The 19,532-nt window shown below is 42.3% G+C and overlaps 1 protein-coding gene across 3 annotated transcripts; it reads left to right on the forward strand.

Annotated features, from left to right (window-relative positions):
* Positions 1–592: 592 nt before the first annotated feature.
* AMMECR1L (AMMECR1 like) lies at positions 593–16,413 on the forward strand. 3 transcript variants are annotated; one of them, XR_015259316.1, is made up of 8 exons: positions 593–854; positions 3,253–3,697; positions 9,047–9,157; positions 9,644–9,758; positions 10,498–10,588; positions 11,092–11,135; positions 11,583–11,679; positions 12,896–16,413. XR_015259316.1 is itself a non-coding variant. In XM_086754233.1 (7 exons), the coding sequence occupies exons 2-7, from the start codon at positions 3,291–3,293 to the stop codon at positions 13,005–13,007; spliced, it is 933 nt and encodes a 310-aa protein (XP_086610359.1). In that variant the 5' UTR covers positions 599–854; positions 3,253–3,290; the 3' UTR covers positions 13,008–16,413. The 3 variants fall into 3 exon arrangements, 2 of the variants coding, with proteins under 2 accessions (XP_086610359.1, XP_010118472.1); XM_086754233.1 differs by lacking the exon at positions 11,092–11,135 and having other exon boundaries at positions 599–854; XM_010120170.2 differs by lacking the exons at positions 593–854; positions 11,092–11,135 and having other exon boundaries at positions 1,444–3,697.
* The last annotated feature ends 3,119 nt before the right edge of the window (positions 16,414–19,532 follow it).

Below are 19,532 nucleotides of genomic sequence, written 5' to 3' on the forward strand. Positions count from 1 at the left end.
CTCCCCCCGCAGCGTCCGCCGAGGCTCCGGTTTCACAGCGGGGCCTGGGGCGGGCGAGGCAGCCCCGCCGGCACCAGCCGCCCCCCGCCCGCGGCTCTCCCGCCATAAGGGGAGAGGGGCGGACCAACGCCCCGCGGAGCCGGGGGGGGAGGGTGTCCTCGCCCCCCGCCTCGGAATGGATGTTCCCGACCCCGCGCCCCTCCTCTGGAGTGTCGTCGCAGCGACCGCTGACCAATGGGAAAGCGGCATCCCGGGCACGTGATGGTGTCTCCCCCCCCGCCCCTCCCCTCCGGATTCGCGCGCAGCCGGGGGCGGGGGAGCCCCGCGCGCCAGTGGCTCCTCCCGCCCCCGAGACCGCTTGTCCTCGCACGTGCGGCCTGTCACGTGACGGGGAGGGAATCCGGCCCCGCGTGTCCTCCGACGGGGAGCGGAAGTCCAGCGTCTCTATGGTTCCGCGGGGGGAAGAGAGTCCCTCCCTCTCTATGGTCGCGCTGGCGGCGCGGGGCCGACGGGAGGCTGGCGGACTATGTACATTTTTCCCTCATTACCTCACGGGCAGGGAGGAGGCTGCCGGGATAGCGGAGGACCTTCCCTCGGCCTCGCTCCAGTCCTCCAGCTCCCCTCGCTGCCCAGCGGCCCCGGGAAGCCCGGCTCCCGGCCCGGCCGCGGCGGGCCCTGCCTCCCTCCCCCCGCCCGCCGGGCCCGCTTCTCTGGGGAGCCTCGCCCGGGCCCATGGCTCCATGAGGCGGGAGAAAGAGGAGGAGGCGGCGGCGGCGGCGGCGGGGCAGCAGCGGCGGCGGCGGCTGGGCTGAGGCGGAGGAGAAGCCGCGTCCGGCCCGGGACGGGTGCAGGAGGTGGGCAAACCCGGGGCGAAGGCGGGAGGGGCGGAAAGCGCCGGCGTCCCGCCCGCCCCGGCGGCAGGGAAGGGGTTAACGGGGGGCTCCCGCTCCCTGGCGCCCCCTGGCGGCGCCGGTTCTGCCCCCGGGGGGGCGGGGCGAGGCGCGGGGGTCCCGCAGGGGGTGCGGGCGCTTCCCGGGCCGCGTCCCCCGGCGGGGCTGGCGGCGAGGGTCTCCCCGCCCAGCCCCGGGAGCGCCGTCAGAAAGTTTGTGTCCGAGGGCGCGGGGCTCGTCCCGCAGCGGGGCGGGGGGGCGGCGAGTCCCGAGGGGGCCCTGGGCTCCGCGGGAGGGGGCGGCTCGGCGGTGGCGCCGCGGGGTCGGGCGGGAGGCGGCCGGCGGGCTGCGAGCACGGGTGGCACCCCCGCCCGGGGTTGGGGAGCGGCGGGGCGGTGTGGCGGGGTCTCGGCGGGGCCGGTCACGGGGGCGCGGGGCCGAGGCCTCTGCAGAGCCCGCGTCTCCTCGGTCTGCGTCCGCCGCCAGAGCGCCTGGCACCGAGCGGCGGCTGCTCCCCGGACAGGGGCAGCTCGGCGGCGAGCGGCCGGCGGAGGCCTCCCGCGGCGGGGAGACGGTGCCCTGCGGCGGAGCCCACCCTGGGCTGGGGCAGCCGCCTTTGTTAGGCCCCTTCTGCCTGCTGCGGGGGCCGACACCTGGAGAAGACCTCTGTTCTGCCCCCCTGCCACGTCTGCAATCTGAAATGAAGAGTTACGGTTTCAGACAAACAATTTCGCCCCTTAAATGCGGCTAGCCTGCAGTGATAACTTGAAACAGCAGCTTCACCGAGCCATAGTAGATAACTTTTAATAGGCACTGAAAAAGATTATGTGTTTACTTCGTCAAAGTTACACTTTTCTTTTTCCTGTTTTTGTTGTTGTTACAAAGGCTGAGATCAAAGGAAAAAAGGATCATTTTCATTAGGTCTTGTGAATTGTTCCTTATGCAGATTATCTTCCTAAAACCTTGAGGTGAGGATTCCTAAACAGAGCAAGCACTGCAAGTGTACGTGTTTTGTGTCGAGAGGCGCATCTCTCAACGCGTCTTACACCGGTTCCAGTGCAGTTCAGGATCGTATGACTCTTACGATGGCTGATGAGACTTCATGGATAAAGTTTACGTTGTCTGCACACACAGAGAAGGAAGGGAGTTGCCATACCATGAATTCGGTGCATATCACACCCCCCAGTTCTGCGTATGTGCTGTCAGCTCAGCCATCAGTGAAATACTTGGAAGAGCTGGAGGGATGCTCTGGTGGTTAAAAAAGTAGCCTGATGCTCACAAGAGCTGAGTGTGTCTTCCAGTTCTCCATGGTCTCTGTGATTTGTGTCTGTGCTTTTAGCCTCATTTGATGCATGGGGAACTGTTTTTTCCCCCCTTTGTGTGTTTAGATCTCATGGTGATGATGGTGGTACACTTAAGTTCCTACCCTTGATGTGTGGTACCTGCCTGTCATCTTTGTTCATTTTTGTCTGCATAGGCTTTCCTCCCTGTATTTGTTCCACCCCTCCTTGTGATGCAAGAGCTAGCATTCTCTTCTTTGCAAGAAAAACACTGTTCTGGGTTTTTTTATACCATCTCTGTTTCCTGCCATTACCACTTCCCTCTGTTCAGACTGTGCTCAGTCTTCAGCTCTCCCTCTCCTGCATATCCTGACTGTACGCCCTGCATGCTTACTTACGAGCACTACTGATTTAATTAATCCTAGAAAGGAAATACAGATCCTAGTTTGTGGGGTCTGGAAATAGTCTGTTGTTTAGAGTACGGTGGTTCAGTGCTTGTAGCTTCTCTTTGTGTCTTGCTTAGGCTAGCACTAAATCAAGGGCAGCACTCCTGGGAGTCCGACCCCAAAGGTGTCTTTCGGAGTTGTTGTCACTCTTCTGTTGAGAACTGGGAAGGGAAACGCACTTGTGGTTTGTCAATAGCTTGTTTGCAATTGGCGCAGGCAGTGGCCGAGGGGGAACAGGTGATTCAGAAAAGCAGCAGATAGGGTATAGCTGTAGTCCAAAGTCTTTTTGTCTTTTTCCTTCTGTTCTCCTGCAGTTTTAGTCCATTTATCGGAAGGCTGGTTATGGCTTTTTTTTTTGTGATAAGCTGCCTATTAAAGCATTTAGTGCACCTCACGAATAACTTTTAAAGTGTGATTTCATGCTTGTTGTGTACACACGCCTTCAATTTATGTGTAAAATCACCCTTTAGTTCTGTATTTAGTTTCGCATTGCGAGGGTTTTTCTTCCTCTTTTTGTTGCAAAAGCAAACCTCTCTGACACCTTAGCAGATGCAAGGAAGCAGCTGTTGGTTTTTCACCTGTAACTGGTTTGTGTATTGCCTTTTTTTTTTTTTCCCCCACCCCCTCTTTTGCCAGGGTTCTGCAGTGCTCCAGGCAGCAAGTTTTGAAGCAGGATGGGAAAAAGACGCTGTGTTCCTCCACTTGAGCCCAAGCTGGCAGCTGGCTGTTGTGGGGTAAAGAAGCCCAAATTGTCTGGGAGTGGAACGCACAGTCATGGGAATCAGGCCACAACTGTACCAGGCTCCAGTTCAGGTCCTCTTCAGAACCACCAGCATACAGACGGGAATAATGGAAGGGAGAACGTATCTGACTTGACTTTGGGTCCAGGAAATTCCCCAATTACTCGAATGAATCCCACTTCAGGAGCTCTGAGCCCACTTACTCGGCCCAATGGAACTGCCAACAGCACCAAGAACCTGGTGGTGACAGCGGAGATGTGCTGCTACTGCTTTGATGTACTCTACTGTCACCTCTATGGTTTCCCTCAGCCACGACTTCCTCGATTTACCAATGACCCCTAGTGAGTAAATCCATGTGCGGGAGGAAAGCTGAGAAACCAGCATCCAGAGCTGTGGTTTGGGTGGGGAGGGATGAAGCCTTTCCTCTGGGGAATGGGATAACTGGTATGCAGGGAGGAAGGGGGTTATTCTGCTGCTTGCTTTGTCTACCAGAAACAAAAAATTATGCACTGTTAAGTGCACAAAAGAGTGAAAATATTCTGTTTTGTTTGTTGGTGGAGATGAGTGGAGCCTTGAAGAGTGGCCTTCAAGGGAGAGCACGCTTAGCTCTACAGGAGAGCGAGGCAAAATATGAGGAAGTGTGGTGCTTCTTCAGCTCACAGTCTGATGTGTTACGTGAGACGTTGCATACTTTATCAAGGAGTGCAAGCCCACTTCATTATAACATTCTGTTAAAGTCTGCTGCCTTCTTTGTAAATTGATTAATCTGAAAAAAAAAAATTAACTACACTGTGTCTCCCATAAAATTGTACTAAAGGAATGAGTGAAACTGAAATTAGAGTTTTCAGAAAACAGTAAAATAATGTCATTAATTTGAAGGGGATCCTCCTTCTGATGTCAGGCACTGACTTGGTGAAAGGACAGAGAAGAGACTTCCTTCTGTGAAGCAAACAGAAAGGGAATATAGTAAGAAATTGAAACAAGTGCTGAGCTATTGAGAATTGGACAAGGACACTCACAAGGATGTTCAGCTGTCCAATTTAATGGGTTTAGCAGAGAGGGGAACCAAACATTTGCCAGTCATGAACTGAAAAACTGCGTTAGGGAGATGGTGCTAGTTGGGCCATATGGGGAGAAATGGAGAGTTAACTTTCAAGGACGATACCAAGGTTAAGAAGAAAGGAGCTGTGTATGAGAAGAAGTGTGGAGAAGGATTTATGAAGGTATTTCACTTTGGTGAGATTTAGCTGATGTTTATCTGGAGGTTGAATGCGTAGGTGTGGAAATGTTAATGTTGTTGAAATGTTTGGTGGAAGAATTATATGGGAAAGATCAATGACAGATACACCTTCTGACACTCCTCCAGGGGCCACCTCCAGAACAATAGATAAAATAAAAAGTTGTTGACATCCTTAATTTAAGTTAGTGAATTTTAAATTGATGTAAAGGAACAATGGCTTAAACAGGTCAAGGACTTTTTCCGTGTATTGAATGTCTCCCACTTTTTTGGCTGTCGGTGTAGGTGTAGGTTGTGCATCCATGCAGTCATTATCCGAGCAGGATTATGGATACATGTTCTGAATGCTACCACAGACTAAGCTGTCTAATATTGTAAATACAAGTGAATGCCGAAATACTCTGTACTAGAAGATAGTGTGTTCCAGGGACTCCCCAGACTGCAATATTTCTGGTATTGTTTTTAATAACTAAGCTAAGTAGGCTTCTTTTAGAAAATTATATGTTAGTCTGCTTATTATTTTGTCACTTGAAATGCAAAGGGTTTTGTTGTTGTTGTTGTTCTGTTCTTAAGTCAATAAGAGATTATTTTATACAGATTAATTATTTTTGCATTGAAGGAGATTTCCAGTTGGATTTCGTTGCTGTTTCTGTTGACTAGTTTCAAAAAGGACATTCTTGGGAATCTCAGTTGTTTGAATTTTATGCTCAAATTTGAAAAGTAAAAAATCATTCAGTGGATGTTTCTGTGCTGATAATTTAAGTCTTTTAGATCAGCACTGCAAAGCAAACCCAGCTCTTCTCTTTTCTTCCCCTCCAGGCAAATGCCTACCTGAATTTTCTTGTGTTTCAGCATTTATGCTGTTGCTTGTAGCAAATAGTCGTATGTACCCCAGGGAAAAGCATGGGGTTTGCACTCTTGTAGAGCAACACACGGGGATGTTCTGCCACGCTTGAGACAGTAATGTAATGAACTTCAAGCCAAATGTTATCAAATATAAGAGTAAGCAAAGTGAAAATACATAAATAATTTGCATTGTTGTCCTTTGTAACACAATTAATGTTGATGTAAGAGATCTTTGAACAAAACAAAGGTATGTACCAGAAGTCACTCTGGGCAGACAGGAAAAGCAGACTGTTGATGGAAGGAATAGAAAGATGCACACGTTTGTCCTGACCTGTTTCTCAGATAACAGATATGTTAAATTGGTGCTGAACCCTAAAGTAAAGATAGAATTAGTCATGAAGGTCAGGATTCTGCACAAACAGGGTAATAACATAAAAGTGACAGTGTTATGACTTGAAAACTACTGTGAATTCCAGTTACCAGCTTGAGAGGATATGCACATGGACAACAATCATGATGGGAATTATGGAGCTGGTAGATATCTATGGAGCAAGGGAACCTTACATACATGTTAGCAATGACGTTCACAAATCAATGTAGAGAAGGCAGCATCGCAAGGCTCAGAGTTATCTCTGAATTAACTTGGTAAATTAAGAAAATATCTCCTTTGCTATTCAGATTACTGAAAACATTACAATTTTGAACCTCTATGTCATGCAAATAATTAATTGGTGACTTCTTCCACTTTTGTACTCGGTCTTTGGTTTTTTTACAGCTGGTGCTAAAACTACACCATGCGAGTTTCTAGTTGCCATGCAAGACAAATAATAAGATACCTGCATCATAAAATCTGTACTGTAACAGGTTCTTTCCTACTACAAGCTAAATTCTGATTTGAACAAACTGTACTTGAAAATTCCCTTTGTAGTTGCAATTGGAGAACCTAGTTTTTAGTTACTGAAACTCCCCTCCCTCAGCCTAGCCAGCGCTCATCAAACACACTTAAGTAGGATGTTGTGGCTGGGGGAGAAATGGTTGCCATAATCTGCTCAGGATATGACTGTAAAGTACTGGTAAGTGCTCTTGGATGAACATGGGCAAAAGATTGCCGTAACTTTTCTCAGTACATCTGGGAAATACACCTTTCAGGGAGGGGCTGTGGAACAGTAGACTTATTGTCAGCTGCACCTGCAATTTGCAAAGTGCATTTATTCTTCACATACAGAAACAATGCCTTTTCTACAATGAAAAACTTTATAATGCTGAAATTCTATATACTTACACAAAATAATTTTTTCTTAATGCCTCAGTTGTTATGACCACAGTGGAAAATTGTTTAAAATATGCTTTAAGATATTTTAAAATATGACAGCCTTCTGAATGTAATTGTCCTGTCCTTTCTGGTAATATATCTTCTATTATAGATGCAGAAAGCTGTGTCACAGTTCAGTGGAAACTTTTTTTTTTTCTTTTTTTTTTTTTTTTTTTTTTTTTGGAAGGGGAGAGAGGTGAATTGGAAACATGAACCTGTAATTTGAATCAAAGAAGAGAAGGAACTTACTTAGATTTGTATTCTGTCAGTGATGCTTTTCATTTTCTCCTTTCCCTTTTCTGTTTGGGGTGAGTGTCACGTGGGCTAAGTAATGGTTTCAAAACTTTAATTAGATTAAGCTAAATTTCCACTGAGCTTGTGACAGTAATGTTTCTCAGAAATCTCCTTTGTAAATTTAGTATCTTTTTTTTTTTCTTTTTTTTTTGTAAGCTTTCTAATGTATTTTCTTACGCTCTGTTTCTGTTTTCTGTTTCAACATATGGTAGCTAGATTAAAACGCAGAGGAATTATATCCTGCATGCGCCTTGAAGTGTTGCTGGAAAACTAGAACAGTAAATCCTCTGTCTTGGTCAAGCAACCATAAGGTGGCTGATGGTTGTGGAAGAATGTTTCCGCTTCCTCTGCGGGCAAAGTACTTCGCAATTATCACTTAAAGGCTATTTGCTATTTTGGGTAGCACTTCTGCTGTTGGTCACAGCTGATAATTAGATCCTGAATGATGAATTAATGCTGTGCTAGAGTTTTTAAATTCCATTGTTGCTCTGAGGAACATCACTGGGCATTGCTTTATCTCAACAATTTAAATTGTGTTCTGACTACATGGACGTAAGAAGCTCTGTTGCCTGTATTTGAGAAACCATCCACACTCCATGCTGGTTTTGTTGTCTGAACAGAATCTCTTAGTATTTTTTGTAATGTTTGCTGCAAATATATATTGCTTATAAGAGCTTCAGGAGTTTTTAGGGAAGTGTCTGAGCTCTGTTGTGAAACAGTTATTCTGCCTTCATGTTTTAGAACTCCTGTCAACGTTTGTTTAATCTCAGAAAATTCCTTTCTTAACACTGCGTGTTTTCTATCTTATATCTTTTAAAGTTCAATAGAAATCCATAGACTGATGTTTGGAATCACTAATGATGAACTTTCTCATTTATGACTGGGTTCAAAGCAACCTCATCTTGTATTCAGTACTCTGTAATCTGAAAAAGTAAGACCAGTCTTCCTGTTTTTATAATTAGATCAGCATCCTCAGTTGCCTTGCAAAATTTTCCAGATGTTCAGACATTCTTGTATGACTGCAGCCACCACTGTCTTTTCTGTACTGTTTCTCTCTACAGCTGTTTGCCACTTCACTTACTTCTGTAGAAGTTAACTTTTTGCATTTAATATTCACAGTTGTCTTTACCTGTTTACATTTTTGTAGAGCTCTTCTGAATACTGTTGTTCTGAACTTCTTGCTTTTTGTGGCTTAATCATGGCTTCTAGTTTAAGAGGTTGAAATGAGCCTGCTGAATTTGAGAATGTACTGTTAAGCCTGTAAATTCATGACTGTACACAGGAAAATGGAAATCCATGTGATCTTTGAGTAGGAACTCGGATGGATTTAGATATGTGTTTAACAGGAGAGAATCTGTGTAAATATAAATCAAATGTAAGGTAAGCAAAAGATGTGAACATAAACTGTTTGAGCATTAGGGGTGGACTCAGAAGTCAGATCCTCATGGAAATAACAGGGGGAAAAAAAACCCTAGACTTGCTTTTTTTCTTTTCTTTTTTTTTAAAAAAAAGCTTTTATCACAAACCTGAATTATAGAGGGTTTGTAGAATGCCAGGGGATCTTTCAGGCTCAATGGTATGATAAATAAGTAATCTTATTTGCTTCACCTATATTAATTTTGATATGAGTTGTCATGTAAATTTGTGGATGCTACTAAGTGAGGCCGTTCCTCACAGAGGTAATCAGTGGGGTCAAATAACCTTATCACTCATTAGAAGACAGTGCAGTCTGTCCAGGAAGGTGTTGGTGGAGAGCTTACAGAGTACTGGTGGAGAGAAAGGAATATGCCGAAAAGGTGGGGGGAGATGCTGGTTTTTGCATTTGGGGGTGTGTGGGTTTTTATTATTGGTGGATAGCAGGTGAGAAAATATGCCTGTTGGGGTTTATTGGAGGGAGAGAAAGCAAGCGCATGCATGCATGCTCTTTTACACCTTGTTAGTCCCCCTTAGCAACCAACTATCTCTATAGAGGCTGGAGTATTTCTTTTTTTGCCTTTTCAGTCCACTCTTTGTGACGTGGAAGACGGGGCGAGACAAGCGGCTTCGTGGCTGCATCGGGACCTTTTCAGCCATGAATCTTCACTCAGGACTCAGGGAATACACATTAACCAGGTAATTATGTTGAAAATGAAATAAATCTGAAATTAGTTTTAATTTGCTGAAGATCTGTTAAGGTTAAGATTCAAGGTTAAGATGTTGGATCGACATAATTCAATTTAATATACTTCACAATAAAATAAAACTGAGAAATCTATGATAGGGTGAGGTAATATATCAGGATTTAGTGGAACATCTTTGCAACAGGTGACTTTTGGTTCATGTTTTAAGACTAATATCGAATCTATCTTGCATACTAAAAGTTTCGTCATGTTATGTAGCACATAATTTCTCTCCAACTGCAGTAAGCAGAGGACAGCATCAGGAACTTTGCACTAGTCTTTGCATATTACAGTTCATTAGATAAGAGATGCCCATCACTTTCTTTACAGTAGCAAAGAGAAACATGTTTCATAGAGGGATAATCAAAAAGGGAATAATCGAGCATCGACACTTTAATTTGGTGCTTGTATTAGGCAATATATCTTCTCTTTCCTTTAGTGCACTTAAGGACAGCCGATTTCCCCCCCTGACCCGCGAGGAGCTGCCCAAACTCTTCTGCTCTGTCTCCCTCCTCACTAACTTTGAGGATGCCAGTGACTACCTGGACTGGGAGGTGAGAACAGGTGCATTTGGAACTCTGCATCACTCTCTCGTTCCATTCGGGTTCGGGTTAGTACATGGTGATGTGTCTCCTTCATTACAGGGGTGTACGGGTATTGAAACTGGGAATAGAAGAAATGGGGCTGGAAAAATAGAAGGGAGGAAGAGGATGGGCTAGCAGTATTCTTTTGGTTGGGAGGGGATCTGAATGGGAATAAGAGACGTAAAAGTGTTTTATGGATTTGAGCCAATAGGATATGTAAGTATATATGTAAAAACCTGGGAAGTGTTTTGATGCTGTGAATAGAAACTGTGAATAAAAAGGAGTTAAGACTGAAGGTATTAATTTTTAGGACCTTGTATTTGGAAGTGTATTTAGATCAAAAAGGATTAAATAGACTTTGTGGTTGAGTTATTTTAGGCATGATTCTTGTGTAGCAATCTTGTCTTTCTTGCCCAATGTAAGAGATGGAAAACTGCCAGACTTCTGACAAGACTGACTTCATCAGAAGTGGCAGGAAGACTGATTAGGCTCATCTGGGAAAGGTGGCAGAGGTCCTTTATGTTGTTAACAGAGCTACTTGTGAGACCTGCCTGGCAAGGACGGAGAGTAGGGAAGAGAGTGTCCTTATCCAGGCAAAAGCCAAACTGGCCATACAGAGAGAGAGATACACTGTTGTGGGAATGACAACTCGATTATGGACTCAGTGCTGTCAAACACCTCTTATTTGGCTATTCATTTCCATCTGTAGGTTGGGATCCATGGGATCAGAATAGAGTTCATCAATGAGAAAGGTGTGAAACGCACAGCCACGTATTTACCTGAGGTTGCTAAGGAACAAGGTGGGTTTGAGATGGCAGCCAAACATCTCAACACATTGAGTCACAGAATCGGGTAACATAGGTCTATGGATTTTGGGTTTGGATTGCAATGCTATCCTCCTAGTAGTGCCATGGAGCCACCAGGCTTAATCTGGATAACTGACAACTGATACAGCTGATGCTGGGTTTTCATCTGGCCTTTCTCTTATCCCACATCTGTGCACAGCTGTATCTTAATGTAAAAATGTTTTAGGGCTTAAGAAATAGAGGATCTCAAAGTATGGATCTTCCAGCTTCATTCAGCGTTGCATCTTTCCTCTTCTATGTTTCTCCCACCAACTAGGATAACTACAGGCTGCACAGCACCAACAGGAGAGTCCCTTTCCTCCTCATTCTTGCTAAAGTAGCATCCTCCAGATGAGGGCAGGAAACAGGGCCCCTCTGGAGCACACTTCCCACTCAAATATAGTAGCGGTCACCATGGTAACTGCTCAAAATATTGCCTCCTTTCCTCCACCTAGCAGAGTGGAGTGGTCGCATCCTCCTGGCTCTGGGGCAAAAGACTAAGGTAGGAATTTTAACTCTGATCTCTCACATAGCAGTGCACTGTGCTATCACTAGAGCATCAGGTTGATCTCAATTTGTCTATTTAAAGAGCTAAGTATTATCTTATTTTAAGGCTGAGAGCGCTAAACTTGAGTGGCACATAATAAAACAGTTTGGAGTCCCTGCAACAGAGGCAAGGCACAGACCTTTGTAAGAAGAGAGCTCGTATGGAAAATGGAATTACTGTATTATAGACCATTGCAGTTCCAGTATGAGTGAAAAGGGGTTGGCATGTGCAGATAGTGTGCATGCATAAGACCATCTATATCCAGTTCAACACTAGCATTTCTAAAGCTCAAAGTTTCCTATTTAGTTGTTTGCTTTTCTAGAGGCCTTTTAATGGATCTCTTATCTTTTTGAAACAGCATTTTTGTATTAAAAATTTTCCCTTGCTTCTATTTTTCAATAGACTGGGATCAGATCCAGACCATAGACTCCTTACTCAGGAAAGGTGGCTTTAAGGCTCCAATTACCAATGATTTTAGGAAAACGATTAAACTCACCAGGTAAGTCAATATATTTGTCATATTTTAATTTTACTTTATAGTGTTTTATGGATATTTTAAAGTATGTGTGCTTGCTGTAAGTCTTCATGCCTCTTCTGGATGAGAGATGTAGACTGAAAGACAAAATGCCACATGTTAGGCATACAGTGTATATAGAATTAAGTGCAATGTGTTTGGTCCGTGCGGGACTGAAGTTAGCATTTTCTAAGAGAAATGCTACTAGTTTCAATATTATCATCCACATCAGAGACCAAAAGAAGCAGAACCTTTGAAAGTTAAAAAGGTTGATTTTTCTATATCTTTACAATGGACTTCCTTTTCTCAGTGTGCTCATCTGTGGATGCTGTAGTTATCTGGAGGAGACAGCTGTCTTAAAACCAAACCACACTCAGACTTGGCTGGTTTGCAGAATTTGCTTCCTTTTCTATACCCCCAGCTGTCCTGTTGGTGTCAGCTCCCTTTGTTAGTAAAAATTGGGACATTCTGGTTTTGTATAGAAACACTAATTTATCAGGTCGTTCTGTACCTCTGGAGAAATGAGGTGGGTATGCAGGTTTTATTTTAACAGGAGAGGACAGGATGAAGGTTTTCATCAAAATCTGTCGTAACACGGACTTCATGCAATTCATGACCGCTTTGAAGTTATCTGTTTTGTAGCAAGCCTTAGAAGCCCCTGGAAATCTGGTCTCTCAGGAGGGACTTAACGTTTTGTGAATTCTGATTGTACAATGTGGACTAAGTCACATATAGGCTATAATAAACCTTCCTTTACACAACTCTCCATTATTTTCTTTCACTGGCCTTTCAAATATGAAGATAACCACAAAACTAAATAATAGTAAATACTGATTATTTAGCCTCTGAAATGGAGTCTTCTTCCAGCAAACTTTTCATACCTTTTTTTTTGGTCTACAGCAAGTGGATAAAAAGAATACAAATTGATCATTTGTCTCATGTGCTGCTTCAGGAATCCCCTTAATTAGGATTGTGTTGAATAGGGCTCAACTTTTGGGACATTGAAGCTAATTCAAGCTTAGAAGGGTTATTCAGACTACCGCATGAGGCAATATCAAACAAAGTAGTTTATGAAGCTAGTGAGTTCCTCTTGGTCGTTATTGGCTGTGATCTAAAAGATGATCTGGAATGAATGTGTTTATCTCCAGTCCCTTCATATTGCCTAGTGTTTACATTATTTTTTCTTACACTGTTCCCATAGGTACCGCAGTGAGAAGGTGACAATCAGTTATGCAGAATACATGGCTTCCCGTCAGCATTGTTTCCAGAATGGCACTCTTCATGCCCCGCCCCTCTACAATCATTACTCCTGACACACGGCTGCATGACCAGTCCCACTCCCCAGTTGCTGCCAACGGCTACGACATCATTGGGGCAGATGCCTCCTCTTCCTGGTCCAGTTACTTCTATTACTGCACCATTTTATGATGCTAGCTTCCGTTGCCAAGTCTGCCTTCCAGCCGACCTGGGGGGAGGATGAGAGCATGACAGAACTTCAGGGGCCCAAGCCTTATCTCAGCCTTCCCTCCGAACGGAGGTTCAGTTGGATCGGGGCTCCATGCCTACGAACTGTCGTGAGGTGCAGAAGACCTCTAGGAGTGAAAGTGCCACTTTGGACTGATCCATTCTTGTGTGTTACCGACACTCTGGAAACTTGAGTTGTTCGTTATGGAAGCCCCCCAGATCAAGTAGGAGCATTCCCCTGGCAGCCTGGGCAACGGAGTCCAACATTTTTTAGGTTCTTTTTAATTTTTTAACCTCTGGTATCTGTTGTGTACCGAGAGCTGATTGCAGTCCCCACACATCACAGATGGACATTATGATATTGGGGAGGGTTGAACACCTGGATAGCACCCCACCCTCATGGACAGAAAACACTTAAAGATGTGAAAAACCTTTGGATGGTATTGCAGATGAATCTATTATTTAAATAAACCCTAGAAGTCTGTAATTATCAGATCCCACTCTGCATTGGATTCTTTAGAAATCCTCTTGGTTTACAGTTTTTTGGGTTTTTAGACAGTAATGTAGCCTGCTATGAAACAGAATGCTGTTGTGCCTGTGGTAGAGCAATATGGCACACGCTCTGTGTGTGAAGGACAAGGTACTTGAGTGTCTCTGGACAGTCCTCTGTTACAACCAAGTTTTGTGTCCAAACATTTGTAATGGAGCCTGATTAGATTAGGGATGGGAGGGATTTGCAGGGCATTGACCGTAGTCGTCCAAGTGAGACTAGTGACTGACATTTGTTTAACTTAAGCTAACAGTCTCGGGGACCTTCCTTTTGATAGGACAGCCACTTTCTCGGGTGTGACTATCGATTTTGAGAACTGAATATTCCATTTTATAGCAGGCCTGTGGAATAGAGCTGTGTAGTTTCACTGGTGAGTTATTATCTTACACAGTTTAGTCATTACCACATCAAGGCAATGAGTGGGGAATCCTGTATTACCCAAACTGTGTGAAACTCATGTGCATTCTGTATTTCTTCTCTGATCATTGATGATTGTAAGAAATACTCTCTTCTAAGGGAAGATAAGCTTTCCAGTTGTTATTCTGCAGCATCATTGAGGGATGTTGTAAACTCTAAATTATTACACTCTCTCAATGAGGTCACTGGACTTCAAAATATAACTTTGGCTTGTTTTGTTTGTTTACCAAGTTTCTGGAGGGTCAACAATGATCAGGAATGAAAATACAAGTGTGTAGCAGAGTAATGGATGTTTGGTTGCATATATCTTTAAAGCCTGCTTGTATATGGTAATAATGGCTTTTAAAACTGGCTGGTGTTTCAAGCCTGAGATTCTCTCCTGGTGTGGCAGGGAATAGGGCTGGTAGAAAGCTCAGAACTCCATGCTGCTGCTCCTTCTGGTCCTAGAGAAGCAAACAGAATGGTGGAGTTTTGCTTCATGTTGGTGTAATGTTCTGTTGGAGGAGAGAGACGTGAGGGAAAGGAGGGGGTCCTATTCTGGATAACGGTGCAATATCGACCCAGCTTTCCTCCTGTACTGGGTCATTCTTATAAATTGCCACTTTTCCCTTGTGATGTTGTTGAAAAGAAATTTAAGGGATTGTTTAAGATTAAGGGATTGTTTCATGATTTCCTGCTGCTGAGAATAAATCAGTCTTGTTACAAACTCGAGTGGTTTGTAATTACTCTCCCAGGTGCCACATAGTAATGGGGGAGGGTGGGGTCAGCTCTGGACATACCATTCACCTTTCAGCTGTCAAACAGTATGATACATAGGGCTACACTCATTACTGTTCAAGTGTTCTATGTTAGAATTTAATTTCTAAAAGGTTTAAAAAAAGCAAAAAAATGGTGCTAAAACTTCACCCCTGAGCACGCTCAGTGAGACTGGTCATGCAGGCACATAGTGCCAGGCTTTTCAACAATATTGTTTCTTTTTCAAATGTTTGCCCTGTTTTGTGTCTTCAACAGTGTATAGTGTTTTCCTGATTTCATTTTATTTGAATAGGGGAAAACTAAGGGGTGGGGTGGGGAGGTTTAGCTGTCATTTTTAAGAACAGAATTTTAGGATTGAGTGACTTGGTTGGTTTAAGCCTGAAGTGGGCTAGATGATTTGGGACTGGGGAAGCCTTATCCTCTCCCACTTCCATTTCCCCACTCAGTCTGTTTAAAAAAAGAAAAAAAAAGAAAAAAAAAAAAAGAAAAAATGCCTCTAAATATGTACTGTGTTCTTGTCTTGTTGCAGTGAGAAGAGAAGCTAGCAAATCAGAGACACTGGTCTGCTACTTAAGAAACAGGCCCTCTCACGCTTTAGTCCCATAAGGGTCCAGCTATAAAATCAGTTGAAAAGTGTGTCAGTAGTTAAGTTAGCTCAGAAAAATGTGTGACAAGGACAGGTGGTCTCAGGAAATAATCCCATTTCTAGATCATTACATGGCAGCTATGCATAAGGATGAAAGAGGTGAACTAGAAACAAAACATACTTTGAGTTGCCTCAAGATGGAGGCAGCGAAAATCAATGGCCAATTAATTTAAGAATTTCTCTGTGGTTACTTGACTGGGACAGCAGGTTAGAACTATTCCTTCTCAAAGCAACTGTCACCTGCTTTGATCTGGATTTAACTCATCCTTAGAAGCAAGTGCCTTTTGGTCTAGAAGGGCTTATTCTCATGACAACCACAACTGAGAAATAATCTCACTGCAATTATGAATTGTCTTTGTTTTACAGTAACTGCAGGAGAATGTCTTTGATCACTGGAGTCTGTCAGTGTTGGAATGTTTCCACTGTGAGGTTCTTAATTTTTTTTTTCATAATGTTCAACAGTCAATCTCAACTGAGGCCATTTCAGTTTGGAAGAGTTTTATGGTCAAAATACCACATATCTACAATTTATCAGAACAAAAAAAAAATCTGTAAGAAAATCCAAGAGTTCATTTTAACCTTTGCACAGAATAATTTTTTTTCATAGTACATTAACAAACATCTGCAATCTTCACTGACTATTAGTGCTGTTTTCTGTTTGTATTCTGGAAACTACATGTTGTTTTGTTGGGATTTTTTTTTTTTTTTCGGTTAATTTATTTCCTTAAAGCAGGAGACCTCTTTTGACCTTCAGTGCAGAGATGTCAGACCAATTCTTTGTATTACACTTGGTTGCCTCCTACCTATATAATAACTTCTGAGTGTAAATAATTGAACTCTATCCTCTAATGAAGTATTGTAGAGAATAAATCATAATGGATAAAGATTTTTTGTACTGTCCTCTTTATATGGTTTCTTACAGCCTTTATGGGAGATAAGATGAAATCTTTCTCATCTAGAAAGATGAACAATATACTACATGTATGAATACCAAGCCCCTAAATTACATTAAATGCTCAGAACCAGGGAGGTTGCCAGAATGGGATGGCAGCTGTGTGGAAGCACAGGAATAGTCAAGACAGGCTTGCTAGAAGAAAGCAAGGAAAAATAGTAGCGAAATTAAAAACAAAGATTAAATAGGTTTCATTAATAATGGTATAGCGAAGTATCTTTGTATCCTGAAGTAATATTTGCTTGATAAGAATTCTCTATTAGTTGTTACGATGGTGGAATATGTAAAGCATATACATGCAGAACTCTCTATTGTATGAAAATCCTGAATTTGTAAATCTGGCTTAAGCTACCAAAATTGGTCTTTGGATTTTTTTTTTTTTTTTTTGGTCTTTTAAAATGAACTAATGAAAACAGATTATCTGTACTTCATGGGTTGTAGTCTTCATGTGATCTAAAAATCTTATTTCAGGAAAAAGAAAGACTTATCTTTCTAGATTCTTACTAAATATTTTAATGTTTGCTTTAGGACAGGATCAATTGATTTGTATGATAGTTCTGATGTACATACCTCTGGCTTAAATGGTTTCTCCATACACTTTCAGGCTATTGCTCATTTTTTATTTAAGGTGACTGAGAAATGTCACTTCTTGAGGATAAAAATTAAAATCAGAACACTTTCCCATGTGACTGAATAAATTAATATTCATACTGACCTATGTATTTTGAGGATTGCTCTCAAACTGAATTATAATACATGGAGCAGTAGGTTAGAAAAGTTCCTAAACTGTTTTTGCTACAATCTGGGAAAAGATGACCTGTGAATATGTTTGATGATCACAACCAAAACACAGAAAGCCCAGAAGATTATTGTTACCGTGTTCCTTACCAGTATGTAACTCTACAAACTGACCGACATCCAGGCTATTGAACCATCATTTTTTCCTTTTTTATAGTCAGCTAGACTACTCTTATAATAAGAAGAATTCTGACATAAATTATGTATTATACAACCAGTGGATAATATGTTTAGATGTCATCATACATGTATTAAAAAACTTAACAGATCTTGCAAGAGCCAGTTCTGCATTCCAAGGCTTCTTTTCACTTTATTACTACAACTTTATGTTGCTCATACATATCCATTCATTACTGTTTTGGATATATAATTTTAAATGTCGTAAAAATAAACAAAGGTAAAATGGTATGAAAACCTAAATTTGTAGAGTTATACTTTAAGAACACAGATAGAAAAGCGTGCATGTCTTGTGCAATAATGGCTATTATGGCACATGGTATTCTGAGCGGGTGATGTTGTATCCACAAGGATTTTGACCTATTCCTATAACATGCTACAAATGTTGATAATGAAAAGATATTAAGGTTTCAATATCCTAATTGTATTACTTTTAATCCATCAAAAACTTTGCATTTTTTTTATGTCGGTGGTTTTGACACTCCACACAAAATACATAATTACTGCTAGAAAGCTTAAAAACTGCTAGGAAGATAACATTTCTTCTGCTGGTGAATTAGAAGGAAAGCATATTACCAAGTATGGTTACACTAATAATACAACATCCTTGTTATTAGTTCTTCCTACATTTTATTGCACAGAGGTATTTAGCTAAGCTTTTTTTTAAGATCTGTTAATTGTTACTAAGTCTCTTTTTAAATTATGACAATGTAGAAATTACGACAGTAGGTCTATCTAGTGATCTCCTGTCTAACATTATGTCTCCACCAAGGATCAGTACTTTTTGCCCCGGAATATGGAATGCTAGACACTCTGCACATGATAAATTAGATGTGGGCAAGTCTTTTTTTTTTTTTTTTTAAATCAGTTTGTTTTAGGATATGACCGGTAAAAATGCCTGAAACTTCCACTAGTCGTTCACTTTATTTTCATCTAGCTTATCTTCCTTTTTTATGCACATTTTCCAATCAAATTGATAAATGCTGAAACAGTAAGTGAAGAAGCAGCCAGTGCATTTTAAAAATAACAAAGGAAAAGTCAGGTACTCTGTTATGTTTGGTTTGTTGTAGTAGCTGAACAGTATTTACTGTGGTTTTATAAGTGTTTTTTTTTTTTAATCTTTTATAAAAAAAGGGAGGAGAGCAGGTTCCAATCAGGAATGTTCTTATTTTACTCTTGAGACCTGAACCAAACACAATTGGTGATAATAACCCTTCATTTTTCATGATAGCCTCTTTAGCTGTACCTATAAACTCTTGCAAGTATCTGGCTCTCTCTTAATTGTTTTAGGTTTTGTATACTTAAGTAGAACAGATCCTTTGGGAAAAACAAAAGTGAAATTAATAACTTAAACCTCTACAAGCTACTTACTGCTCTGAGAATCACGATGTTCTGAGTAGATGGGTTATATGAGAAGCTACCAGGATTCCAAGTGATTTAAAATACTTCTCTCATCAATCTGGCATGGATTTCCTTGTTTTCTTGTAAACCTAATTGAAACTGTTTAATTTGCCAGATGTTCTCTGAGATATTTTCTTTCCATCTTCCTGAAAGTCTTTCTACTTGTTCCACCTTTCAAAATGTTAAAAGATCTACTATGTGACCCTTTCATATTCTTACAGTTCATTCTTAACGCGTTCCTCTTCCCAGCATGCAGGAAACAGTTCACCTAGGCACGGATGCAAGTTCATGAGAACAGGGGTGGCTTCATCATAAATCCTCCAACAGTCTATTTTTGCCTTCCTTGAAGGGCGCAGGATGACAGAGTAAGGTCTGATAAGATGATTACTTTAAGAGTCTTAGCCTGGTTAGGCACTTACATGTGAGCTCTCCAGGGAGAATTCTACTCCCCAAGTAATTTTGCTGGCAGTGTTCTCATGACACCATGTCGGGACAGCTATCATCATTTTCAGCTTGCCTATGACTTTTAGGGGTCTGTAAATTACTTCTGGAGATTCTGAAAAAGTACCTTCCCTTTCGAAGTGTGTTATTAATGGTACTGATAGTCCTTCCTCACAGACTGAGGTGTATTAATCACAGGGAGCTAGACAGCAATTCTGGTACAGGCAGTTTCGGTT

This window comes from Chlamydotis macqueenii, chromosome 9, assembly GCF_036417535.1.
Source record: "Chlamydotis macqueenii isolate bChlMac1 chromosome 9, bChlMac1.mat, whole genome shotgun sequence".
NCBI classification, from domain to species: Eukaryota; Metazoa; Chordata; class Aves; order Otidiformes; family Otididae; genus Chlamydotis; species Chlamydotis macqueenii.

What these genes read in the sequence shown, in the direction of transcription:
- AMMECR1L (XM_086754233.1), top strand. Translation starts at nt 3,291, where the DNA reads ATGGGAAAAAGACGCTGTGTTCCTCCACTTGAGCCCAAGCTGGCAGCT. An exon ending in GTGACTACCTGGACTGGGAG is followed by an intron (nt 9,759 to 10,497) that starts GTGAGAACAGGT and finishes TTCCATCTGTAG; the next exon opens with GTTGGGATCCATGGGATCAG. An exon ending in TGAGGTTGCTAAGGAACAAG is followed by an intron (nt 10,589 to 11,582) that starts GTGGGTTTGAGA and finishes ATTTTTCAATAG; the next exon opens with ACTGGGATCAGATCCAGACC.